The sequence below is a fragment of the Amblyomma mixtum genome, chromosome 2, assembly GCF_055824585.1.
Source record: "Amblyomma mixtum isolate Tamu chromosome 2, ASM5582458v1, whole genome shotgun sequence".
Taxonomy (NCBI): domain Eukaryota; kingdom Metazoa; phylum Arthropoda; class Arachnida; order Ixodida; family Ixodidae; genus Amblyomma; species Amblyomma mixtum.
Genome location: NC_143013.1, coordinates 300547587 through 300574761, shown reverse-complemented (window position 1 = coordinate 300574761; position 27175 = coordinate 300547587). Strand labels below are relative to the sequence as shown.

The window sequence follows — 27175 nt, the reverse complement described above, 5'->3', positions numbered from 1 at the left end:
ACTTTATTCAGACATGGGTTGCTGCTCTGACAACCAATATCAAAGTCAGCCCAGCTAGGGACCAATTACTTAAATATAGACGGCCCAACCATGGGCCAGCTACAGATCTTTATACCCCAAGCTGAACTTCACGCGAAAGCCACCTCTCAAAATGGCAGTGCCACATAATGCAGAGAAGCAGACCTAACACTTTGTAGATACACCTTGGAAAAAAATATTAGTACATTTTTGCTGTCATTTTCATCAAAAAAATTTTTGTTACGCAATCTGAGGACAAAAGCAAAACTGTGAACTCAAAAAGAAGTTTACTTTAATCTCTAAATCTGACTGTACAATTCATCTGTGAATTAATGGCTGCAGAACAATGCTACTGAATTATCAAGTGGCTTCATGATGACCTCACCAGATGTGCTGTAAAAAAAGAAAAAGAGACAAAGATGTAACTCACAAGCAAAAAAGCATGAGCACAGCAACACGAAATGCAGTTGATCTCTGATATATCAAGATGGATAAATCGAATTATTGTTTATATCAAACACTGAGAACTTCCCCTTGAAAACCCCAGGTAAAAGTATAGCCATGCTCTTCGCATTTATCAAATTTATGTTCAGCGAAAAATTCGATACATAGAAACTCCTAGCCATGCCCAAGCAAATGGCTCTGCTCCTGACAGCGCTTCCGCAATTGTTTTTCATGGGCGGAGTAAAGTCAGCTGTGTGACAATGGACACCTCGCTGGAAGCGCTAGCACTGTAAAGCCGCATGGTGAGGGTAATAAGGGGTGTGCTTGAAGTCAGCCTTCGGTCTCTTGCGCTCATTTTCCACACAACACAGCTGTCACGCTGAGAAGCAAGCAATAGGCGCATCGCTTGTCATGCAGTAAAGCCAACCCAGCTGACTGTAGGCCAGCGGCGGTGCTCGCCTGGCCTGCTTTGTTCGTTGCTGGAGGCGCTGTGGCGCCAACTGTACGTTAATTTCAATGAGAGATTATTCTCTTTATGGTATACTGTGACAGGATTAGACCTCTTATGATAAGTGATGGCTAGTTCCAAAGTGCCATTCCCTGTGGCTTTGATGCAAAACTCTGTTCTTTCCAGTTTCGTAATGTGGCAGAAAAAGAAAAAAAAAACTGAAGCTGCGCTTACACTCCTTTGGGATGCGGACAGCCTCTTCATCCGCCAGCCTGACCTCATGCACCAGATTCCTGAATCTGTACCGGATGTGCAGGGCCTTGGGCTTGCCCAGGCAGGGGTCGTAGAAGCCAGGCAGGTTGCTCTGCATATGCAACAGCAAAAGATGAATCAATGTGTTATTCGTTTCGAAGATGAGGACAGAAACCAAAAATCACTTTACTACATTTACATTAAAAGCACAAAATACTTCCAGGGCAAGTTTTTCTTACTGAACTGAAATGAAGCCAATAAGACCCAAAGAAGTGAAAGGAATAAAGAAAAATTCACTTTGTGGCAACGGGAGAATAATCAGAATATGAACTTGCACACAAACATATATATTCCATGACAACAGCTGCACAAAAGGCCACCAAAGACATCATCAACTGTCTGGTTATGCAAACAAGGTGACCGAACCTGAAAAACAAATTTTTGTCAAAAAATTCACAAACCAACATTGCAGACAACTGAACAAGAAAGCTAACACAACTTTACGAAAGGGAACTCGCAAGATGAGAGACGGAAACATGTTGATGAATTACCAGACGAACACACAGTACACCCCTGCTGCTACTTCCACCAGGCGACAGCTACGACAGAAAACTAAATACCACTTGCAGCAAAAGTACCTATTATATACCAGACAATGGCAGATCGGGAGCTTCAAAGGTGCTTCTTAGATTACACATTCAGCCATTTGTGCTGCAAGAAAAATTGCTTGCAGTCTCAATCTGATGTGTTTCTCCATGCATTCACCTTTATACGATCATGTCATGAAGCTAAGTCAATGACAATGCAGCTATGAGCATGCCATGTAAAGATTATGTACACTCGTAGCATACTGGTGACTGCCATCTCAACTGCAAGCTTGCTATCAGTATCTAGTATGTGGCTCTGTGGCTACACTTTTGTCATCGTAGTTATTTTTAAGATCACTTGGTGATAGAAAGAACTGTGCTTAGGACATTATCGCTGGGACCCTTATCAGAGCAGACTTTGTCCAGCTGGTCTCTGCAGGACCCTCAGGTTCCTTGGTGTACTTTTAGAGCGAAACATTGACTTCACGAGTAATGCTGCAAAAGCTGATTCATCGCTGAAGCCTCAACCTGATACGGCTTTAGGCAAGCCACGTGAACTACTTCGGATGTGAGTGGAGCGGACGGGGACTTTGGGAGGAGCGGTGTGATCTTGTAGGTTACGTCGGTCACTGCCCGTAATACACGATAAGGACCTGTGTAGCGCGACAGAATTTTTTCACATAACCCCACACGACGGGATGGGAGCCACATCAAGACGAGAGATCCGGCAGGGTAGCGCACATCACGGTGCAGACCATCGTAGCGGTATTTTTGAGCCTCTTGAGAGGCGGAGAGCTTGTGACGAGCAACCTGGCGGGCGGCGTCTGCTCGGGCGATAGCATCACGCTCATGGGTAGTGACAGGGCCGGCTGTGGGCTGCAGAGTGTCGAAGGGCAGTAAGAGGTCTCGTCCAAAGAGAAGGTAGAAGGGAGAGTAACCAGCGGCATCATGGCGCGAAGAGTTATACGCAAAGGTGACGAAAGGCAAGCTGATGTCCCAGTCCTGGTGGTTGTCGGATACATACATGGCGAGCATGTCTGTCAGAGTGCGGTTGAGACGCTCCGTAAGGCCGTTTGTCTGAGGGTGATAAGCCGTGGTGAGCTTGTGACGAACGGAGCATGAACGAAAGATTTCGTCAACAACTTGAGAGAGGAAGCAGCGGCCACGGTCGGTAAGGAGTTGACGGGGAGTGCCATGGTGCAATATGATGTCGTGAAGAAGAAAGTCAGCGATGTCAGTGGCGCAGATAGCTGGTTGGAATGGCGCGCGTTATCGCGTACCGCGTGGCATAATCGATGGCAACGGCAATCCACTTGTTGCCTGAGGAGGATTCCAGGAAGGGCCCAAGTAAATCGATTCCAACACGAGAAAATGGGTCGGTCGGGATGGGAATCGGCTGCAGGTGTCCAGGAGGCAGAATGGGGGGCTTCTTTCGGCACTGACAGAGGTCGCAAGCAGCCAAGCAGCGTTGGACGGAGCGGTACAGACCAGGCCAGAAGAAACACCGGTGCACGTGGTCATACATACGGGAGACACCAAGATGACCAGCCGTAGGTGCGTCATGCAGTTCTTCGAGGATAGTGGAGCGAAGGTGTCGGGGAACAACTAGCAAGTGCTCAGCGCCATCAGGTCGCACGTTGCGGCGGTACAGCGTGTTCCCATCCAGCAAGAACCTGGCCAGGGAAGTGTCATGCCGGTCTGTGCTGAGGCGGTCGATGAGAGAGCTGAGGGTGGGATCCAAGCGCTGTTCGTCGGCAATGTGGGAAAGGTCGGAGATGGAGAGGACACAGGCATCCGACTCATAGTCTGTACAGGAAGGGGGATCGACGGGATAACATGACAGGCAGTCTGCACCCTCGACATCGCACACCTAAAACGCACCAGGATGTTGCCTTCAGCCGAGGGGGATAGTGTTACCAGTCAACTGGTAACGCTATTTTCTGACTAACCATAACGTGATGGCTTTCAAAAGACTTTCACAACACAGCCAGTCATTCTTAATTGAATTTGGGAACGTTTTAAAGGGCTGCTTTGTTTTTCACGCAGGTTAAGCAGGTTATATATGCAGGATTCCTCAGTACCATGTGAACGCTTCTGAGGTTCCCTGAGGCTGATTAATAGCCATAACTAACTAACACTGACACAGAATATGGCTGGCAGCATGCGTCTACCAGAGTAACAACATACTTTGTTGCCACTGCCCCTAAAAAGCTTGTCTCAATGGCAACATGTGGCAAGCCCTTGCTTTAGCTACCTTGAAACAAACACCACCACTATTTTGACTTGCCTTGGATGCATCGGTCAAGATGACGTGAGAATCCTTCACAAGGCACTGTACAGCAACTGTGACATCCACCACTTCCCGGACGGTTGCTCCTGGAGGACTGCATGCAGGAAGGAATAAATTATTCAATTGTGCAACGTTTTCTGTTTTCATTACCATCCATAATAACGAGACAAAAATAGATGGGCCTGATTGTGCATTGAGCATTTTCCCCCTGCCCATTGTCTGGACAGTGAGTTCGCATATTAACGGGGCATAAATACAGAGAAAACGTTTGGTCTCCAGAAAAACTACGAGGGTTGTATTAATGGGGCACAACTGCATTGGCTTCAACATGATGTTTATATTTTCCCATTCTCCTCTAGGCTGTACTGACCAGCTGTTAACAGAGGGTCGATTACCTAGCTGCTGCGTGAAAGAAGAAAATAATTTTGAAAACTTTTGTTTACATCTATTGTTAGAGGCCCCAATCACAGCCAGTAAAACCACTCAGCAAGAGCAGCGCCATCGCGTCTTGACTATGCCATAGACCAGCGTTGGTCTATACACAAGAGGTGATATTTTTTGCGTCCAAGAGACCTGGGTAGTTTCTCGGAATGCATCTTACATGACAAAAAAAAAAACAGACAAAAACACTACTACAGGACTTCAGCAAAAAGAACAAGATAATGACAAGTTTGTCATGCACTAATGTTGCCAGCCAGAAAGAAGTAAGAGGACTTACGAGCTGTTCTCTTGTTCTTCACTGAAGTTTCCATAAAGGGCCTCAAAGATGACAAGCCCACCCCGTGCTTTCTCATTACTCTTGATTCGGAGGTACGTCTCATGCATGAGGGCCACCTGCAATCATGTAGCACCAGATGCTGCTGACAACAAGCAATGACTGCCACAAAACATTGGACTCAGACAGATATCCTTTAAATGTTTTGCACTACAGTAATACAGTTGAGTTATAAAATGAACTGAACAGCTAACGAACATTTGCTCGAAATACATGGTCTGTTCTGAAAGTAGTAGGACTCATTTTTTTAAACAAAATTTATTCAAGAGAATAGTATAAACGATTACAATTTTTCAGGGTAGCACGTACCCTTCCGCACCTACACGCTGCTGCCAATGAGTTTTACAGTTTTCGTACGCCTCCAGGAACGCCTGGACCGGAATGCTGTTTAGCTCCCTCATCACGGCCTGTTGAACCACCTCTACCGATCCGTGATGTTTCCCCTCGAGCGTCGATTTTATTCTCGGGAATAGAAAAAAGTGTGGCGGGGCCAAGTCGAGGCTGTAGGGGGGCTGAGGCAGCATTACCGCCTTGTGCTGGGCAAAAAATCGGGGTCCTTATTCACGTGATGAAGAACATCCTGCCGGTTGGCCTTTTCCCCCTCTGACAACACTCCTGGCACCAACTTCACGCACGCTTTCCCCATGGATAAGTTTTCTGTCACAATCTCAAAAACTTGGGTTTGAGGAATGCTCAAGTCATGAGCAATCATTCTGATACTCATTCTACGATCACTGTTAAGTAAATGTTTCACTCGCTACACATTTTCGTTGGTCTTGCTGGTCGAAGGGCGTCTGGAGCGGTCGTCTTCCTAAACTCTTTCCTTACCTTCTCGGAAAAGCTTTTGCCACTCAAAAAACACCTGATCTACAAATGGAAGCGTCACCATAGGCCTCCTTAATCATGTTGTGAGTCTCTTTGCCCGTTTTATCAATATTTACTCGAAATTTGATCGCGTATCGCCGATCCAGTAAACGCTCCATGATTCTACGTGATGAGACGTTTCGACAGGGGTTCACAGTACAAGCGACCTCCTCTCTTCAACGGCCGAGAGCCGACTGCCGATTTTCCCCAGCATTCCCAATATCCCCCTTCAATGATCCTGCACGCGCAGACCACCTCTTGTCCGCCCGTTCGCTCAGGAAAAAACCAGTCCTACTACTTTCAGAACAGACCATGTATGTGTGGCTTGAATTAAGGGGTACCTTTTCAATGCACTTGATGCTGACAGGACCAGCGCATGACTTTGAATAAACCATAGCTCAAATTAAGCGAGTTTATATTAATAAGAGTTCACTACAATGCGCCACAACAAAACTAAAAAACAGTGGCAGTTATTTTGCATTAAACATTAGTTCTTCATTATAAACAACATTTCACTACAGGCACACATATTTGTAGCCATTATTGCATAGTCCTTGATCTGAGGCCATTTTTTGTCGAAGGCTTTTATTGCATGCAAGCAATGACCTCCACTGATGAAATTAATGATGCATTGTTTCAGGTTAGTTTCAGGTACACAGCCATATGCTGTATGCGTTATTTTCTGCCGCCAGGTGGGGCAGCACACTGCGTTTCATTAGCATGACAAGAAGGATGATGTCGCCAGAGCATACTGAAGAAGGTCAGCCCACTGGAAGCATGTACAAGAGAGGAGCAGTGTACGGTAATTCATACACAGGTGGTACCGATTTAAGATGAGCTGTATACTTCAAGTGGAAGGGACCACACAAAACCATACCGCAGCCTCAGCTTCTTTTCTCCTCTCTGCCAACTTGGCTGCGTTGGCCTCACGAGCTCGTTTCGCCTCCCTGGGGGGAAAAAAGAGAGAAAGAAAATACAGCTGAGAAGTTGTTACTCTGTCAAACCACAAATGGTAGCAGCTTAGTGCCATCTGGTGCTTGGTAAAACGATGCAACTGCATTACATCATACGTCACTGCTGTTTTCCTACCACAGCTGCCAAGCCAGTTTTACTCCCTGACTTCATCAACTTGCCTTCACTTTCCTTCCCGCAAGTCCACTTGGTTCAACTCTGCCATTTCTGTAACCGCTTTGAGATACAACTTCAATCGCCTCAGAGACAAACAGATTCTTGATGTCTACGCCAATTTCATTAATTTCACCCCCCAAGGTCACTAGAGTGTTGGCTCTAAGCATTTCGATGCTTGCAATGTTTTTGCAAAAACGAAATAAAAGACACACACTCTCCTAAGCTACTATGACAATGAACAAAAACTAATTACATGACCACAAGTGCAGGGCATTCTGTTTTAATGTGGTAGTTGCTGCCATCACATGAAAATGGCAAGTTTTCCAACCCCGCAGCACAGCACAATGTGTACAGCACATTCAACGATGAAGCCTTGTGCTGCTGGCTATGAACCACAGAGTCTGCTGCAGAATGTCATATTGCCACGTCGCTGTAAAGACGCGCTAACGCACTAGGTCGTTGGGAAGGCGCTCAAGAAAGTCCGGGGCTGACACCGACGGAGCAGAAACTTCGTTGTCCTCTCACTTACAGTCCTCACGCCGTCATCTTCTGCAGCGCCAGCGTCAATATTATCAATATATTTTTAATGCGATTATGTTGTTGTCTCTCAGAACATTTCCAGCTTCAGGGTGTGGAAGAGTGTTATGTGAAAATATTGGAAGATATTTATAACGATTGCACGCCTACCATAGTCCTCCATATAGTCGGCAATAAAATTCCAATAAGGAAGGGTGTCAGGCAGGGAGACATGATCTCGCCAATGCTATTCACTGCCTGTTTACAGGAGGTATTCCGCGGCCTGAAATGGGAACATTTTGGGATAAGAGTTAATGGAGAATACCTGCGTAATTTGCGATTCGCTGATGACATTGCCTTGCTAAGCCACTCAGGACAAGAACTGCAAAGCATGATCAATGAGTTAGACAGGCAGAGAAGAATGGTGGGGCTAAAAAATATGCATAAAACTAAAGTAGAAACAGCAGTTCGCAATTGGTAGCGAGCCAGCACCTCACCTCGCATCAAGCCGGTAATGCCTACAAGGGTAACCCTGTTTTTGTCCAGATGGAAAAGTACAAAAATTCGCCTGTAACCTTAATGATGAAAGAATGCAATGATTTACCTTCCAGGATTGCCATGATAACAGAGTCTTTGTTATTTCAGTCAGGATCACTTTCTTATATGGATTCCTCACACTTTCAGTAACAAAATTTGATTTCTCAGATGACTAATTCGCACCTGCTGTTTATTTTTTCTTTGTGAATTTTTGTAAGAATATTTACTTGGCAATGATGTTTCTCGACTTGCACCTGAGTGCCGTACCTACGCTGCTTTTTTTGTTTTTGAAACAATTTTGCTCCGCTTTGAGTCCCCCCCATCTCCCCCTATGTGATGCCCCTAGTGGACCCTTAGGGTACTTGAATAGACCAATAAAGCGCTGACTCACCGATTCCCTCTGGTAGATGGAGAGGTGTCCAAGAAGAGGATTCCATAATGTGCTCCTCAGCTTGATATGCAGGCCACTCACACACTTAAAAATTCATTGGTTTATTGATTCATCATTGCATACAATATACCATGCAGATCATTTAGTAGATATTAGTAAAAATTGCCCCGGCGAAATCAAGCTAAGTCCATTCACACAGTCTGGGTGCCTGCACATGCTGTGTTAAAGATTATGCTAATAATGCATGCTGTGGATGGGCCACTCATGCTATCAAATACGCTCTTGTCATATGCACAAGCATTTGACATTGATGGTGTTGAATTCTGCTTCCGAAATAGAAATCTGCTTCCGAAATAGGCACATTTGACAGGTCCATTTACCACTGCAGGCCTCCTTCTTCGTGGCGTCCCAACAGAGGCTGGGGCGGTTGGCAAAGTCGGAAGTTCCTGCATAAGATAAACTGTTCAGTAATGCAGCCCACCTTTGAATGCCTGTTGCCCTGTTCTCCTCCGCCATGCATAAGAAGGAAAGCAGGACATGAGGCTAATCACAAAATTACTCGGCATGCCCACTACTGGGCCATGCAACAGCTTCAGTGCATATGTACTCAATGCCTTTCGATGTCACTGCAAAAGAAAAACGCTCGCACATTGTTAAGCTCATATCACCTAGCATGTTAAGGTAATGTTATATTGTAACAGTTGTTACACTGAAAAGGAACTGCAGCGGCTGAACGAGGGCACCAGAGAAACAGAGCTACACTTCAGCGTCGTCTACTTCTAGCGGCTGCGATCTCTTTCTTTTTCTAAGTTCCAATCCTCGTGTCACTGCCCCCTCTTCAGGAGCATTGCCCCGATGCGGTGTTACCGTCAGACCGAATAGCAGGGAGAAAGTGTTCAAGAGTTACACCACGAGCCTGACATCACGGAATATGACTGCATGCAGCCGGAAAGTCACTCGGGGAGTCGCTCGTAGTACGGCTTCATTCGCACCACATGCACAACGTCGCTGCGCTTGCCGTTGTGCGATGAACGAGCTGGCGAGGCTGGTGTAACTTCGTACGTTACGTCGCTGAGGCGGCGCACAACAAGGTAAGGGCCAAAGTAGCGGCGCAGTAACTTTTCAGACAGCCCGCGGCGACGAACGGGCGTCCAAACCCACACATAGTCGCCTGGGTTGTAGGTAACGTAGCGGCGACCAAGGTTGTAGCGGTCAGCATCGATCTGCTGCTGACGGTGAATGCGGTGTCTGCCCATCTGGCCAACCGGCCAGAAGGGTCTTGAATGCTGGCTAGCCAGCATAGCGAGTGATGATCGCTGACAACACGAAACGGTCGGCCGTAGATGTAAGGTCGAAACTTACTCAGAGCCCAGATGACGGCAAGGCACTCTTTTTCGGTCGTCGAATAGTTCCGTTCCGATCGAGAAAGGGTGCGGCTCGCGTGGGCGATTACTCGCTCTGCGCCGTCCTGCCACTGTACGAGGATCGCTCCGAGGCCGACATTGCTGGCGTCAGTGTGGACATCAGTCTCTGCATTCTCGTCAAAATGAGCTAGTATGGGTGGACTTTGAAGGCGGCAGCGGAGTTCCTCGAAGGCTGCGTCTTGGGCACTTCCCCATACGAAGGGTGTCTCATCTCGAGTCAAGGCAGTCAATGGCTCAGCTAGACGAGAAAAATCTTTAACAAAGCGGCGGTAATACGAGCAGAGGCCCAAAAAACGTCGGAGGGCCTTCTTGTCGGTTGGGCGTGGGAAACTGGAGACGACGGAAGTCTTGTCGGGGTCTGGAAGAACACCTTCCCAAGCAACCACAGATATCCGTCGGACGTACGAGCTAGATCCGAACGTCCTTTGCCGAGATCGGACGTCCATCGGACGTACAACCACAATCCGATTTCGGATATCCGTATTCGTACATCCGCCGTACGTACGGGCAGTGTCCAATTTTGTATATCCGCATGAGAGACGAAGTGTACGTCCGAAGGATGTAAGGCCGAGTATTCTCCCAGGCCATGAGTATGGACGTTTTTTATTTCACAGAAAATTCGCGTCTTTCGTGTATGTATACTGTTTTATTTGCATCAGTTGGAGCGTTTGACGCGAAGATGTTTGTAAATTGGCCGCCAACGAGCTAAATTTAACTAAGAGGAGAAGCAGGTGTTGCAGAATTTTGCAAGAACTCAATGACTAGTTTTATATTTATAAAACTTCTCCAAATTAGTGGAGTTGTGCGACATGTCCACCGTTTTGCTAGCTAAACTTGCCATTGAAACCATTCGTAACAATCAAAACTGCCGTGCATTCTGCTGTCACCATCATCATAGATGTCAGTTCGCGGTCAGTCCACTCCAATCCATCAGTACGGCTCCGTAGCGCTTTGTTGATTTGTCGCGTAATGTTGTCGCGCAGAGCTTTATAGCTCTGTTATTATAATGTGTGGCTTTGTTCGGTCTGTGGACGAAAGTAGTATGTAACTTAAGCAATTCGAAAGATACGGGAAGCGCCTGAAGCTCTTCTGCAACACCGGAATCCCGTACTGCGTCGACCTTGGTTTAAAGAAGTCTTAGTGCACATGCGATTGCCTACGAAGGTATGTATCCAGTACACTTCTTGGAACTTGCTTCTAGGACAGTGCAGCATGCTCATATAGCATTCGTTCACAGGACAGTGGGAGCAGTAAGCGCGAGGAGATGGCTTCCACAAGTGTGTGCTGTTCTCACACTTTCGGGAGCCTACATATCACACAGCTGCGGGAGCCCTCAACTCGCGCGGCTTGACGGAGTATTTTCGCGTCTTGTTAATTTTTAAGGCATCGCTAGGTTCACTGTGCCTATATAAAGAGTGACAACGCGCGAAAGGCAGGCCATAGGGAGCACGTGTAGTTCGCAGTGGTTCGCAACGGAAGCTTTGCGGCTTTCTGTGCACAGTCGCGTACATACAGTGCTGCGCAGGTTAGTTCCCTAAGGCCCATGAGAATAAATAAAGAACAGATACACTGTGAAATATGGTGTGGAAAAGTGAGAGCTGTTATTGCCTTATACTTTGAGGTGTTTGTTAAAGTGCATTGCCTGTTATGCTTGCAGCATTAAACACTTCTATTAATTGGTTCCAATGTTTTTACTTGGGCTGCTGCATTGTGCCATTTGTTTCACATGCATGTTTGCCGCGTTCTTTTTTATTTCAGAAATCCTGTGAGTGGGAAGATTACGGATGTGTGTCCCAAGCTTGCCATGTTGAAGAGTCACATTTAAGAAATTTTCTGAATATAACCCATTGCTCTGCTGATGTATCATCAACCAAAATAAAATATGCGTGCTATGCATCAAATTGTTTTTGGTTTTATTGCATCGTGCGGAGTGTAAAAAGCGCGCATGCACCATATATGCGAATATTCGAGAAAGATCCGCCAATGGACGTACTCAACTGGACGTCCGTCGGACGTCTACCGGCTGTTTGCGGATGTTCAGCGGACGTACAGAACATCCGAAACAGACCTCTGTCGGCCGTCCGAAGGATATCGGTGGTTGCTTGGGTTGTGCGCTGACAACATGTCCTAAGAAACGGAGCTCCTCGAAGGCGAAATGGCATTTCTCTGGCTTGATAGTTAGTTGTGCAGACTGGAGAGCTTGAAGGACAATGCGCAATCGCTGCAAGTGTTGTTCGAAGCTAGACGAAAAGATGACCACGTCGTCCAGGTACACAAGGCACGACTGCCACTTCAAACCAGCTAAAACAGTGTCCATCATGCGTTGAAATGTGGCCGGAGCGGAGCAAAGTCCAAACGGGAGCACCTTAAATTCGTACAGACCGTCGGGTGTCACGAAAGCTGTTTTCTCGCGGTCTCGCTCGTCCACCTCGATCTGCCAATATCCGCTTTTCAGATCTAAGGAAGAGAAGAACCTGGCGTCCCGGAGTCGGTCAAGGGCATCATCGATCCTCGAGAGTGGGTATACGTCCTTTTTGGTAACATTGTTCAGTTTCCTGTAATCAACACAGAATCGCAACGTGTTGTCTTTCTTTTTCACCAGGACCACCGGCGACGCCCATAGACTTGTTGACGGCTGTATAACGTCGTCTGCAAGCATTTCATCGACTTGCGTTCTAATAGCTTCGCGCTCTTTAGGCGAAACGCGGTATGGACGCTGACAAACTGGTGGCGTGGCCGAATCAGTGACAATGCGATGCTTGGCTACCGGCGTACGTCCGACCTTGGAGCTCGCCGCGAAGCAATCTTTAAAATCAAGTAGCAGCTACGACAGAAGGTTCTTCTGATGAGGTGACAACTCCGGGTTGATTTTAACCTTCTGAAGGGCGTTACTTGGTGCGGCATCGTCGTGAAGATTCACCTGTACGGAGCGCAGATTCGGCAACCTATCCACGTCGTCGAGGAAGGCGACGGCCGTTCCCTTGGCGAGGTGCTGAATTTCGTTCGTGAAATTCGTCAGAAAAACTGTTGCACAGCCGTCATTCAGTTCAACAAGACCGCGCGCGATAGCCACACCCTTCTCGAGCAACAGCGAAGGGTGACTGTCCGCAATACCTTCGTAGTCGTTAAACGAGTCGTTCCTCACTAACACCAGCACACTGGACCGTGGTGGCAGCATTACGTCGTCTTCGACTATACGCAGAGCGTTGACTCCTGGGCCTTCAGTGTCACTGTGCGCCACGGCTAGCTTCGTCGAAAATGTGACTCGCGCCTCGTGTAGATCGATCACAGCACTGTTTGCCTGTAGAAAGTCGAGGCCCAGGATCAAATCCCTCGAACACTCGCTCAAGACGACGAATTCACCCACGTAGACGAAACCGTGGATGCCGACTCGGGCTGTGCACCTTCCGGCCGGGCTAATGAGGTGACCTCCAGCCGTGCGAATGCTAGGGCCTAACCATGGGGTCAAAACTTTGCTCAATTCCTGGGCGAGGGTGTGGCTCATCACTGAATAGTCAGCCCCAGTATCAAGTAAAGCGATGGTGTCAGTTCCGTCAATCGTCACACACAAATCAGAAGTAGCGGGTCGGATGCTGTCGCTACTCTGCCCCGGTGAGGAATCAGGGTATCGGTATATCGGCGGCGGAGGATCTTCAGTTTTCCCGACAGCAGCGGCTTTGCCTCCGGAGACCGCTGGAATTAGTTTTCCCGACGTGGACTGGGAGAACGCCGCTCAGGGTAGCCGGCGTCTCGGCGAGGGCTTGGGGAACGGTAACGCAGCGGAGATGACGACCTAGGATCGTAGCGACCGTATGTCCCAGGCCTCTGACGGGCCGACAGATGAGCTTCAATTTCGAATGGTCGTTCGCCATTCCGGGGGCAAGAGTCGTCGGGCGTGAAACCACGCAGACCCACTCGGCGGTACGGGCAGGCCCTGTAAAGATGTCCCGCCTCACCACAGTGGTAGCAAAGGGGCCGCCGGTCTGGTACATGCCACACATCACACTTCCGTGGCCGCTGATAAGCTGGTCGAGCAGGCACACGGGAAAGACCAGACTGCTGCGCGGCGTGAGTCGCGGTATTCACGTCGTAGCCTGGCGTTGGGGCCCGGCAGAGGACAGATGCATAGGTTGGTCTGACCTCAGTCTGTCTTGGGATCTCAGGCAGTTGCTGCTGTGCTGCTAGGCGCACCTCGTCCCTGACGACTTCAGACAGCGATGTAACAGACGGCGCGCTGGGAGGCAGCTGGAGGGCTTGTAATTCCTCCCTGACGATCGACCTGATTAGGTCCCGTAAAACGGCCGCATCACTCCCTAGCGGCATCGAAGAAACAGCGGGCCCAAGCGTGCTTACATCCCGATTGTATTGCCGGGCTCCTTGCAGGAGCGTCGTCTCCATGGTAGCCGCTTCCGTGAGGAATTCGGCAACAGTACGCGGTGGACTGCGCACAAGACCGGCGAAAAGCTCCTGCTTGACCCCGCGCATGAGGTGGCAAAGCTTCGTCTCCTCCGCCATGGATGGGTCAGCACGCTTGAAGAGGCGCGTCATGTCCTCTACATACATGCGGACGTTTTGGTTAGTCCGCTGGTTACGGGAGCGAAGCGCAGCTTCAGCTTTCTCCCGGCGGTCTGCGTTGGGGAATGTAGCTATGAGATTTTGGCGAAATGTCTCCCAGGTGGACAGGCTGCTCTCGTGGTTCTCGTACCATGTCCTAGCGGAGTCCTCCAGCGCAAAATACACATTATGGAGCTTACGGTCGTCGCTCCAACCGTTGTAGCGGGCGACCCGCTCGAAGGTGGCCAGCCAGTCTTCCGCATCTTCGTACACGTCGCCGTAAAAAGATGGCGGTGTTCGCGGCGTGTGGTAGAGGATGGGCGCCGGGGAACTACTGTCTGTGGCCATTTCCGGTGACGACGGTCGAGGCTGCGTCTTCCTCGTCGGGTTGGCAAGAGGCCCGAACTCAGGTGACTCACCGCGGAGGCGGCGGCTTGGACGCTGATGGACCGGTGTGAGTTCCGTCTTTATCTCGTAGCCGTACGCAGGTCAGGAAGCGTACCCAGCACCTCCACCAGATGTGTAACAGTTGTTACACTGAAAAGGAACTGCAGCGGCTAAACGAGGGCACCAGAGAAACGGAGCTACACTTCAGCGTCGTCTACTTCTAGCGGCTGCAATCTCTTTCTTCTTCTAAGTTCCAATCCTCGTGTCAATATGTCTACACATTTTATTTTTATTATACACTCAAAGTATAGCAGAAATAAAGCAGGGTTAACAGCACAACTGTGTAGAAGCGTGAATACATACAGCTTTAAAAATTATTGCATTAAATTTTGTGTCGTGCAATCTCCTTTTCTGAATGCCCACTGGAACTGACGTTAAAGAGGTTGGCATGTACCCATATAAGAAGTATTTCATGAAAACTTATACAAGGAACAACTGAAAAAGAAGAAAACATGACAGTACAAATTTTTCATGTAGCACGCATGCCAGTTTGCACCGAATACTTTCTACATAGCTGTCAATGACCTTGTCCAAAATCAGTAAAACCAATTTGGAATAACGTGAGAAAATTTGGTAGAACAGATATCACTGACCTGGTGGAGTATGTTTTGCATAGCCAAATTTTTCTTGATACTGACAGATTATTTGTAGTGGAACTCTGACAAGATGACTATATTGATTTGTGTAACGAACATAAGCAATGAAGGCACATGAAAGAATATTGTGGCAGTTACTAATGTGCTTATGTGGTTCCACAAAAAGGTACCATCCTATATGAAGGATCCTTGCAGAACGTACTGCACTCTGCTACTGTCTCCAGTAAGCATGGGGCCTGACAAACAACTGCAGGTTCTACTGCACTTTACATTGCAGAATTGCAACAACATCCTACCTCGTGCAGTGAATAAACCTGGATGGAAACCACACAGGACGATATGAAACTTACTGGTGTAAGTTGAAAGGCTTGAGATGGCCCTGGCTGAATGTCCAGCATTGTGGCCACATCCATAGATGCCTGTAAAAAAATTTTGTTCAGGAGAAATGTGTGTGTACCAAGACATAACAAGCGTTCAGTTTTAAGCACCTAGTGAAGAGTGGAGAAGCATCACATTACTAGACCGTTTTGAGTTATGTCTGAAGGAATAAAAATATGACTGGTGTGCTGAGGTGGCTTGGTCAAAACTTCCTCTGAGCCTGCGCCAGGAAGCTTTCTTTTACATAAAAATTCACCCGTTTCGTGACTCGTGCTGCGAGATAAACTCAGACACTGTCAATCTTCTTGCAGTTGCTGTCACAAAATGGTATATCGTAACATACCTGTTGTGATGGGCCTGGTAAAGTTTCCTGGCTTGCAGCGACATCCATAGGTGCCTGTGAAAAAAAATTTTATTCTTGAGAAATATGCTTCTACCAAAGCATAAGATGTATTCAGTTCTAAGCAACTACTGAAAAATTGAAAAGCATCACACTGCTAGGCTGTGTTTTCAGTTCTGTCAAAAGGATTATAAAAAATGACTAATGTGTTGAGGCGATTCAGACAAAACTTCCTTTGAGCCGGTGCCAGGATGCATTCTGTTAGAGAAATCTGTTTTTGGTCGCTCGTGCTGTGACATAAACGCAGACACTGTTGTTCTTCGAATTGATGCAGTCACAAAATGGCATATTGTAAAATACCTGTTGTGATGGGCCTGCCAAAGTCTCCTGGCTTTCAGCGACATCCATAGGTGCCTGTAAAAAAAAATTTATTCTGGAGGAATGTCATCATCGTCATCATCAGCCTGACTACGCCCACTGAAGGGTGAAGGCCTCTCCCATGTCTCCAATTAACCCTGTCCTTTGCCAGCTGCGGCCACCGCATTCCCGCAAACTCCTTAATCTCACCCGCCCACCTAACTTCCTGCCACCCCTGCTACGCTTGCCTTCTCTTGGAATCCACTCCGTTACCCTTAAGGACCAGCGGTTATCTTGCCTTAGCATTACTTGCCCTGCCCAAGCCCACTTCTTCCTCTTGATTTCAACTAGGATGTCATTAACCCACGTTTGTTCCCTCATCCACTCTGCCTACTTCCGGTTTCTTAATGTTACACCTGTCATTTTCCTATCCATAGCTCACTGTGTTGTCCTTAACTGAAGCTGAACCCTCTTTATTAGCCTCCACATTTCTGCCCCATAGATGAGTACCAGTAAGATGCAGCTGTCGTAGACTTTTCTCTTGAGGGATATTGGTAAACTGCCATTCATGATCTGGGAGAACCTGCAATATGCGCTCCACCCATTCTTATTCTTCTAGTTATTTCCTTTTCATGATCTGTATTAGCGGTCACTACCTGCCCTAAGTAGGCATATTCTCTTCCTACTTCCAGCACCTCGCTACCAATTGCGAACTGCTGTTTCTACTTTAGTTTTCTGCATATTTTTTAGCCCCACCATTCTGCTCTGCCTGTCTAACTCATTGATCATGCTTTGCAGTTCTTGTCCTGAGTGGCTTAGCAAGGAAATGTCATCAGCGAATCGCAAATTACACAGGTATTGTCCATTAACTCTTATCCCAAAATGTTCCCATTTCAGGCCGCGGAATACCCCCTGTAAACAGGCAGTGAATAGCATTGGCGAGATCATGTCTCCCTGCCTGACACCCTTCCTTATTGGAATTTTATTGCTGACTATATGGAGGACTATGGTAGGCGTGCAATCGTTATAAATATCTTCCAATATTTTCACATAACACTCTTCCACACCCTGATTCTGCAGTGCCTGCATGACAGTTGAGGTTTCCACTGAGTTAAATGCTTTCTCGTAATCAATGAAGGCCATATATAGGGGTCGGTTATAATCTGTGCATTCCTCTATCACTCACTGATAGCGTGAAAATGATCTATTGTTGAGTATCGTTTACGAAAACCTGCCTAATTATATGGTTGATTAAAGCCTAAGGTTGTCCTGACTATTAGCGATTACCTTAGCAAATACTTAGTAGGCAATGGACAGTAAGCTGATCGGTCTGTAATTTTTCAAGTCCTTGACGTCTCCTTTCTTATGAATAAAGATAATGATATATAGCATTCTTCCAAGCTCCTGGTACTCTCGAGGTCACAAGGCATTGCATATATAGGATGGCTAGTTCTACTAACACAATCTCCCCTCCCTCCTTCAACAAATCTGCTGTTACCTGATCCTCACCGGCTGCTTTCCCGCTTTTCATTCCTACTAAGGCTTCCGTTACTTCCTCTTCTCTTACTGCTACGGGATGTCCCATTGCTGTGCACTGCGGCTTCTCTCATTAACGTTCTGATTGCATTGGCTACTGCATAGATTTGTGTCTCTTTGGCTATTTGATATCTTATCCATATTGCTAATGATATTGCCCTCTTTGTCTGTTAACGCATACATCATGTACCAAGCATACAAGATGTTCAGCTTTAAGCAGCTAGTGAAAGATGGAGGTGGAACATCACACTTTAAGACTGTTTTGAGTGCTGTCTGAAGGGTTAAGAAATATGATGACTAGTGTGTCATGGGATTCGGATAAATCTTCTGGTGAGCCCGTGCCAGGTTTGTAGTTCCTACTCCAACATATACACAGCCACTGTGATATGCTTCGATATAGCTGTAGTAGTCACAAAACAGCACTGTTTGAAAATACCTGTTACAGTGGAGACGCTGGAGATGTGTGACTTTGTGTTAGTGCTTGCTGGGCGCCATGCTGAGCAGTGGCAGCAACAGCTGTGCCATCGCCTGGCTGCTGTGAAAGGGGTTCCTGCTGTAAATGAATAATGAGGTGCATCACATGCTCGCAGTGGAACGCCAGCCTTAGCTAAAAAGATGCATGTAATTCAACAGACAGATGTACCAATCTGAGACTGTCAATATGGAACACAGCCAGTGGGCGAGAGTGCACCCATTTCTTAAGAAATTAAGGAACAGCAGAGAAATGCATTGTTAGTACAGCAGGTCTTGAGAAGGGAGAATGGGGCGTCTCTCCTCAGGCTCACCCAGCTATACCCCATGAAGTGTGCAAGGGCGTCCGCAGAATTTTTTGCAGGGGGGGGGGGCCATTGGTTGTTGGCGCCGGAGGGGGGGGGGGGTATATTCGTAGCAAAAAGGCACTATTTGCAGAGTAAATTTATTTATTTATATATAAAAAAAAATAAGTGAAATACACACATGAAATAAAAATTACAAACAGCAAATTAAAGCGTGGCTAGGAGAGATACATTGGAGTTTATCAACGAAGAAACAATTAAAATTAATAAAAAATGGAAAAAGATACTGTCACTTCGTGGAGAAAAGTGCTCAGTCTTGCTGCATACGGGTTCTCGACTCACCCGGATTGATGACCAGCACACAGCACAATATCGTCACAAACACGCAACTACTGTCACTCAGTCAGTCTTCCTTGAACAGCAACTGTAGACGCCTCGGATTTTTCTGGGCGAATTGCGTGATTACACGGGTGATAAATTCATTTCTGTACTTCATTACACGCTCTCGGTGCACACTCATCACACACATTGATTGGAAAAACGGTTGGACGGGTACGTTGAAAACAAAAGATGACTATATATACAACGAAAACTTATTTACAAGATAAATGCACGCTCGCAGCTTCATACACCTCGCTCCATCTTGCTCGCGCATCCGCACAGCCGAGCAACGGCACACACACTGCTCGCCGCTCGTCGTTTTCTCGTCCGCTGTCTTGGTTGTTCTCAGCTTCGTTGACAACCGGCCACTAAAACACCGAAGCACAAACACAGAGGCGCGCACACGTGCAAGGGTTTACTTCCGCGCGACTTCCAAGGGGAAGGGACACTCGCCACTCCGGTCGGAAAATTTGTTTTGTGTGTTTTTATGGTGTTCAGTGCCCCAAAACGACTCAGGCTATGAGGGACAAAGTAGTACAGAGTTCCGGATAATGTCGACCACCTGGGTCTCTTTACCATGCACTGACATCGTACAGTACACGGGCGCTGTTGTGATTTGAGGCCCAGCCAGAGGTGACAGGCGAGCCAGGCAGGCGCCATCGGGCTGCGTTGACCAAAGGCGCTGGTTTTCAGAGAAGACGCAAGGAACGCTGGTGTGGGGGCGCCTCTGGAGACTGCGTCGCCGTGAACAAAAGGAGCTAATCCCCTTTGCCGAAGATTCTGAATGCGGCGCTTCTACCGAACTGCGCTCTCCCGCGGATCGGACCCAAGCAACCACCGATATCCTTCGGACGGCCGACAGAGGTCTGTTTCGGATGTTCTGTACGTCCGCTGAACATCCGCAAACAGCCGGTAGACGTCCGTCGGCCGTCCGAAAGGTGGCCAAAGGTATACGGTTCGCCGGCCGACGGACGTCCAGTTGAGTACGTCCATTGGCGGATCTTTCTCAAATATTCGCATATATGGTGCATGCGTGCTTTTTTCACTCCGCGCGATGCAATAAAACAAAAAACAGTTTGATGCATAGCAGGCATATTTTATTGTGGTTGATGATACATCAGCAGAGCAATGGGTTATATTCGGAAAATTTCTTAAATGTGACTCTTCAAATGTGGTAAGCTTGGGACACACATCCGTAATCTTCCCACCCACAGTATTTCTGAAATAAAAAGAACGCGGCAAACATCAGTCATGTAAAACAAATGGCACAATGCAGCAGCCCAAGTAAAAACATTGGAACCAATTAATAGAAGTGTTTAATGCTGCAAGTATAACAGACAATGCACTTTAACAAACACCTCAATAAGTATAAGACAATAACAGCTCTCACTTTCCACACCATATTTGACAATGTATATGTTTGACAATGTATATGTTCTTTATTTATTCTCATGGGCCTTAGCGCACTAACCTGCGCAGCACTGTACGCGGGCAGAGTTTCGTGAGACGTACCCGCCGTCTGCTATCCCAGTGTTGCCATACTGTAGTGTTGCCAGACTTGCGCGACTCCCAGTGTTGCCAGGCTATAAGGTTGCCAGATTGTGAACTAAAACCCAGTGTGGCTAGACTATTTGTTCCCTCTCCCTTTTACATTCTCCTCCGCCTACAACTACGCTGTCGCGCCGGAACAGCCCAGCTCGTAAGAGCAGCCTTGCCCGGAGTGGCCGCCGCCTGTTCGCCAAGCGAAAGAGCACGTCCGCGGCGGTTACGAAATTGCTTTTTTAGTGACTTGTCGGGCAGACGGGTACGACAGACGAAATCTGCCGATGCGTGGCCCCAGTGATCGTATTTAGACCAGAGAAACGCGTGATTTTGTTGAAATAAGCGTGCTATGCTCAAGTTCACTTGTCGAGCAGACGGGTACACCAGACGAAATCTGCCGATGCGCGGCCCCAGTGATCGTATTTAGACGAGAGAAACGCGTGATTTTGTTGAAATAAGCGTGCTAAGCTCAAATTCACTTGTCGAGCAGACGGGTACACCAGACGAAATCTGCCGATGCGCGGCCCCAGTGAGCGTATTAAGACGAGAGAAACGCGTGATTTTGTTGAAATAAGCGTGCTATGCTCAAATTCACTTGTCGAGCAGACGGGTACGACAGACGAAATCTGCCGATGCGTGGCCCCAGTGAGCGTATTAAGACGAGAGAAACGCGTGATTTTGTTGAAATAAGCTTTCTATGCTCAAATTCACTTGTCGAGCAGACGGGTACGACAGACGAAATCTGCCGATGCGTGGCCCCAGTGAGCGTATTAAGACGAGAGAAACGCGTGATTTTGTTGAAATAAGCTTTCTATGCTCAAATTCACTTGTCGAGCAGACGGGTACGACAGACGAAATCTGCCGCTGCGTGGCCCCAGTGAGCGTATTAAGACGAGAGAAACGCGTGATTTTGTTGAAATAAGCTTTCTATGCTCAAATTCACTTGTCGAGCAGACGGGTACGACAGACGAAATCTGCCGATGCGCGGCCCCAGTGATCGTATTTAGACCAGAGAAACGCGTGATTTTGTTGAAATAAGCGTGCTATGCTCAAATTCACTTGTCGAGCAGACGGGTACGACAGACGAAATCTGCCGATGCGTGGCCCCAGTGAGCGTATTAAGACGAGAGAAACGCGTGATTTTGTTGAAATAAGCTTTCTATGCTCAAATTCACTTGTCGAGCAGACGGGTACACCAGACGAAATCTGCCGATGCGCGGCCCCAGTGAGCGTATTAAGACGAGAGAAACGCGTGATTTTGTTGAAATAAGCTTTCTATGCTCAAATTCACTTGTCGAGCAGACGGGTACGACAGACGAAATCTGCCGATGCGTGGCCCCAGTGAGCGTATTAAGACGAGAGAAACGCGTGATTTTGTTGAAATAAGCTTTCTATGCTCAAATTCACTTGTCGAGCAGACGGATACGACAGACGAAATCTGCCGATGCGTGGCCCCAGTGAGCGTATTAAGACGAGAGAAACGCGTGATTTTGTTGAAATAAGCTTTCTATGCTCAAATTCACTTGTCGAGCAGACGGGTACGACAGACGAAATCTGCCGCTGCGTGGCCCCAGTGAGCGTATTAAGACGAGAGAAACGCGTGATTTTGTTGAAATAAGCTTTCTATGCTCAAATTCACTTGTCGAGCAGACGGGTACGACAGACGAAATCTGCCGATGCGCGGCCCCAGTGATCGTATTTAGACCAGAGAAACGCGTGATTTTGTTGAAATAAGCGTGCTATGCTCAAATTCACTTGTCGAGCACACGGGTACGACAGACGAAATCTGCCGATGCGTGGCCCCAGTGAGCGTATTAAGACGAGAGAAACGCGTGATTTTGTTGAAATAAGCTTTCTATGCTCAAATTCACTTGTCGAGCAGACGGGTACACCAGACGAAATCTGCCGATGCGCGGCCCCAGTGAGCGTATTAAGACGAGAGAAACGCGTGATTTTGTTGAAATAAGCTTTCTATGCTCAAATTCACTTGTCGAGCAGACGGGTACGACAGACGAAATCTGCCGATGCGTGGCCCCAGTGAGCGTATTAAGACGAGAGAAACGCGTGATTTTGTTGAAATAAGCTTTCTATGCTCAAATTCACTTGTCGAGCAGACGGATACGACAGACGAAATCTGCCGATGCGTGGCCCCAGTGATCGTATTTAGACGAGAGAAACGCGTGATTTTGTTGAAATCAACTTCTCTGTTTTTCCGCATCTCTCCTTGCTAATAGCAATAACACTAGATTATCTGAACAAAACAATATGCTTCTACCAAAAGTGAGTACAAATTATGGAAAACAAACTGCTTTTTTCTCCGCCATCAAAACCTGGAATTCATTACCACTAGCAATCAAATCCGCACGTTCGCAGTCCGCTTCTACATTTTACTAAAAAAACATCTCTCATCAACCCATTAAGCCTCATGCCATGCTTAAGGTTGCCTTAATCTTATTTTCTGTTCCCCACTCTGACAGCGAACGGTCATATTGTTACTCATCTGGAACCTCTTTTTTTTTCCTCCGCCTATGTTTTATATCTGCATTTATTCAATGCCCATTGCTATCCGATGTCTTTTTGTGTTCTTTCTCTTGCTCTTATGCTTTGCTGTTTTATGCCATTTTTGTTAAATTATGCCCGCTAACTATTGTATAACTTATTCATTGGAGCAAATTACACTAATAGGTTTTAACTTAATTGTATACTTTTGTTCCATCTCCCCTGCCAAACTTGTGCACTTTTCTTATGTATTCCTGATGGGAGGTTCCCCAGACAGTTTTCACTTTGGGACCTCCTACTATGAAACTTACAACTCATTTGTATTTCGTTTTAATAAACCTTTAAAATCTGCGCGAAAAAAAAAACCGTTCAAGAGGCGACATGTGGGGTCATGGCACATCCGGTTCACAAAGGCGGCGACGAATAGGACTCCAGGAACGCTTCCCTCGTCGTGCGTTAGTGCACTGCGCCACGGGCTAACAAAGGCAGAGCGAAGGCAGCACCCCGCTTCTGCTGGCACACTGTAGTCACCCCTGAAGAAGGGACCAAGTTGGTCCCGAAACGGTGGGCAAAAAAGTAAAAATATTGGTTGCCGTCAGTTTCCTCTCAACTATCTCAAAAACCCATCAAGACGGACTTCGGTCGAAGATGTTTTCATTCCTACAATTACTGTTCTGAATGCGGCTTTCAACGCAGCACGAGCTGCAGAGCATTCTTAACTACCAGAAGAAAAAAATATCTAGCCACTACGAAGTGACTGGGCAATAATAGGATGCGCGCACATGAAGTAATTATTTCTGCAAAGCTGCTCCTGACGACGCCCGAATTTCGCACTTTTTTCGAAGCTCACCAAGCACAGCCTACAATTTCGTTGTTATCTGTTATTCAGTTCAACACTGCCTACCCCAATTAAATGTGTCAATGTTGCGTGAATCTGAGCACGCGTCGTTGGTACCTGTAAGCTAGACGCCTACGGCGCCAGTAGGTTCCTTCCCCCTCTCGACGGTAACTACCGTGTCCATCGGAAGTCTAGAGGGGTTAGGAATGGTGACAGCGCGTCGCGCGCTTCGGACGCTCTCCAAGGCCGCGGGAAACGGGGACCAAGGGGCCGACGACCGTTTCCTATTAAAAAGAGATTAGCTCTCAAGTGGGTGGGGGTCAGTAAGGTCGGCGACTTTTGAAAACCCGGACTGTCTAGCTAAGCAGCGGACATTACTGGCGCCTCTAGAGTCGAGTTCTGGCGAGCACTGGCCGCCGCCCACTTGTACCTACAGTGCCACTCCAGCAGTATTGATTGAAGTTGCGCGAGAGCAGATTTAATAAAGCTCCGCCCAATTATCGACGGTATTAAAACCAGCTGCAAACAAAGAAGAGGAGCGCGCCGAGTCCCAATCTCGGCCGCTTTTCTACAGCCCTTTTTCAAACCGCCTGTTTTTTAACCGCCTTTTTCTCCTGTTGCCTTTATTTTTGTTTCCGTCTTCAATAAACTAGTTTTGCTTCTCAAGAAGTTTGGAGTTGCTGCCCCAACCGGCAACGTGTCGCCGGACGAGTGGGCGAAGGCGCGAAGCAGTGGCGGTCCGAAGGGCGGAGGGGGCGCTCCCCCCCCCCCCCCCCTTCCCCAAAAGCCTTTGCATATCTTCCCGAACGTACGTTTTCGGGCTCTCACAGGGCGAGATGTGATTTCTGACGTAAATCAGCAAACCTTTTTCGTCTGTGATGTGTCCAGTAGTCCCCTACCTTGTACGTTCAACGTGTTAGCGGCAGTTTTATTCCACACAATTCTAAAATTCGTAGTTATTGTCGAGGCATCGGGGCCCTGCCATGCCCCGCTGTTGTCTTGCCTTGGCGCCGGCGCGGCGACGACGGCGGTGCCATTCACATGCGGTTGCGGTGGCCAGCAACCTCGTCGGGGCGACGTGGAGCCACTCATTCATGTCTTTATCCCACCGTGGGCGAGCAGGCGGGCTTGACTTCCCGCTTGCTCTTCGCTAGGAAGTGCACGCGTGGCATGCACGCTCCTTAGGTGCTACCTCGGACTCTACGAGGCCGGGCGCCCCACTCCGGCCGCTCGTGCAGTGTGCCACGCGCGCGATTAGGACGCGAGACAGGACGCTACGTACAATTTGTCGTTTTCTGTAAATGATTGTGCACAGTGGCCGCTCGCGCGCTCTTGCTTTCGGACAGAGCCCGGACATTTGCGCGCGAGCGGCGCGAACTTGATTACTTTTTGTATTTTATAAATAGCATACAAAGCTCTTCCCTGTCCTTCTCCTCGCTATATTTTCCCTTTCACCTCCGCCGGCTGCAGCTCGCGTGCTTACGATACTAGATGGCAATTGACGCGGCCGACAACATTCTTTTCCTTCGCCTTTTTTTTTTATTTTTTCTTTAAAATAAACCGCTACCACCTATCCCACCATGAGACGCAGCGACGCCAGCGTGGGGATCGTCCCTTCGGTTGGCTTCACAAGACGCACCGCCCAGCCGCCTTGTCGGAGGTGACCAAGGGCGGAACAAAGCTCCTTCCCCGAACTGAGTAATGAGGGCCGCCAATCGCACTCGTGAAATGCCCGGACAGGTGCATTGACCTTGCTAGACCCACCGTGGCGGGATGTCTCATCCGACGACCTGTTTCTCCCTGGCATCGAAATGAATATTTCTCACGTAGCCGTTAACATTCAAGGCAACAGTTATGGTGTAACATTTATATCGTTCATCATTTAATTTTCAAAAAAAAAACGCGCAAAAGTTGTACAAATAAAATGTAGATAAAAAAAATGTGCCTATTTTTTTTTTATATACGGAAGTTCGTCCGCCCCCCCCTAAAACCAATCTCTGGGACCGCCACTGGCGCGAAGTGCCCTTCGAACTGCTAACCACATGCATAGACGAGCCGGCCATTCCGACGACGATCCAGAGGAGAAACTTAACTGGCGCCGTGACCAGGAGGATCAGAGTTTCAAGTTAACTGGTGCCGTGACCAGGATGAGTATGACCAGTGCTTCAAGTTAACACGCTTATTTCACCAAAATCACGCGTTTCTCTCGTCTTAATACGCTCACTGGGGCCACGCATCGGCAGATTTCGTCTGTCGTACCCGTCTGCTCGACAAGTGAATTTGAGCATAGCAGGCTTATTTCAACAAAATCACGCGTTTCTCTGGTCTAAATACGATCACTGGGGCCGCGCATCGGCAGATTTCGTCTGTCGTACCCGTCTGCTCGACAAGTGAATTTGAGCATAGCAGGCTTATTTCAACAAAATCACGCGTTTCTCTCGTCTTAATACGCTCACGGGGGCCACGCATCGGCAGATTTCGTCTGTCGTACCCGTCTACTCGACAAGTGAATTTGAGCTTAGCACGCTTATTTCAACAAAATCACGCGTTTCTCTCGTCTAAATACGATCACTGGGGCCACGCATCGGCAGATTTCGTCTGTCGTACCCGTCTGCTCGACAAGTGAATTTGAGCATAGCACGCTTATTTCAACAAAATCACGCGTTTCTCTCGTCTAAATACGATCACTGGGGCCACGCAGCGGCAGATTTCGTCTGTCGTACCCGTCTGCTCGACAAGTGAATTTGAGCATAGCAGGCTTATTTCAACAAAATCACGCGTTTCTCTCGTCTTAATACGCTCACGGGGGCCACGCATCGGCAGATTTCGTCTGTCGTACCCGTCTGCTCGACAAGTGAATTTGAGCTTAGCACGCTTATTTCAACAAAATCACGCGTTTCTCTCGTCTAAATACGATCACTGGGGCCACGCAGCGGCAGATTTCGTCTGTCGTACCCGTCTGCTCGACAAGTGAATTTGAGCATAGCACGCTTATTTCAACAAAATCACGCGTTTCTCTCGTCTTAATACGCTCACGGGGGCCACGCATCGGCAGATTTCGTCTGTCGTACCCGTCTGCTCGACAAGTGAATTTGAGCATAGAAAGCTTATTTCAACAAAATCACGCGTTTCTCTCGTCTTAATACGCTCACGGGGGCCACGCATCGGCAGATTTCGTCTGTCGTACCCGTCTGCTCGACAAGTGAATTTGAGCATAGCACGCTTATTTCAACAAAATCACGCGTTTCTCTCGTCTT

General features: G+C 47.8%; 1 protein-coding gene across 3 annotated transcripts; it reads right to left on the bottom strand.

Annotated features, from left to right (window-relative positions):
• Positions 1 to 288: 288 nt before the first annotated feature.
• On the bottom strand, positions 289 to 18598 carry LOC149364661 (dnaJ homolog subfamily C member 11-like). 3 transcript variants are annotated; one of them, XM_089574647.1, is made up of 10 exons: positions 18319 to 18598; positions 16350 to 16403; positions 15993 to 16046; positions 15622 to 15690; positions 8631 to 8696; positions 6556 to 6625; positions 4758 to 4873; positions 4037 to 4133; positions 1145 to 1274; positions 289 to 411 (listed from the first exon to the last, which is right to left on the bottom strand). In XM_089574647.1, exons 2-10 carry the CDS (start codon positions 16391 to 16393, stop codon positions 389 to 391), a joined length of 669 nt encoding a protein of 222 aa, XP_089430773.1. In that variant the 5' UTR covers positions 16394 to 16403; positions 18319 to 18598; the 3' UTR covers positions 289 to 388. The 3 variants fall into 3 exon arrangements, with proteins under 3 accessions (XP_089430773.1, XP_089430774.1, XP_089430772.1); XM_089574648.1 differs by lacking the exons at positions 8631 to 8696; positions 15622 to 15690; positions 15993 to 16046; positions 16350 to 16403; positions 18319 to 18598 and adding an exon at positions 7648 to 8442; XM_089574646.1 differs by lacking the exons at positions 289 to 411; positions 1145 to 1274; positions 4037 to 4133; ... (3 more) ...; positions 16350 to 16403; positions 18319 to 18598 and having other exon boundaries at positions 11867 to 15690; positions 15993 to 16042.
• Positions 18599 to 27175: the final 8577 nt, after the last annotated feature.

What these genes read in the sequence shown, in the direction of transcription:
- LOC149364661 (XM_089574646.1), bottom strand. Translation starts at nt 14,576, where the DNA reads ATGGCCACAGACAGTAGTTCCCCGGCGCCCATCCTCTACCACACGCCG.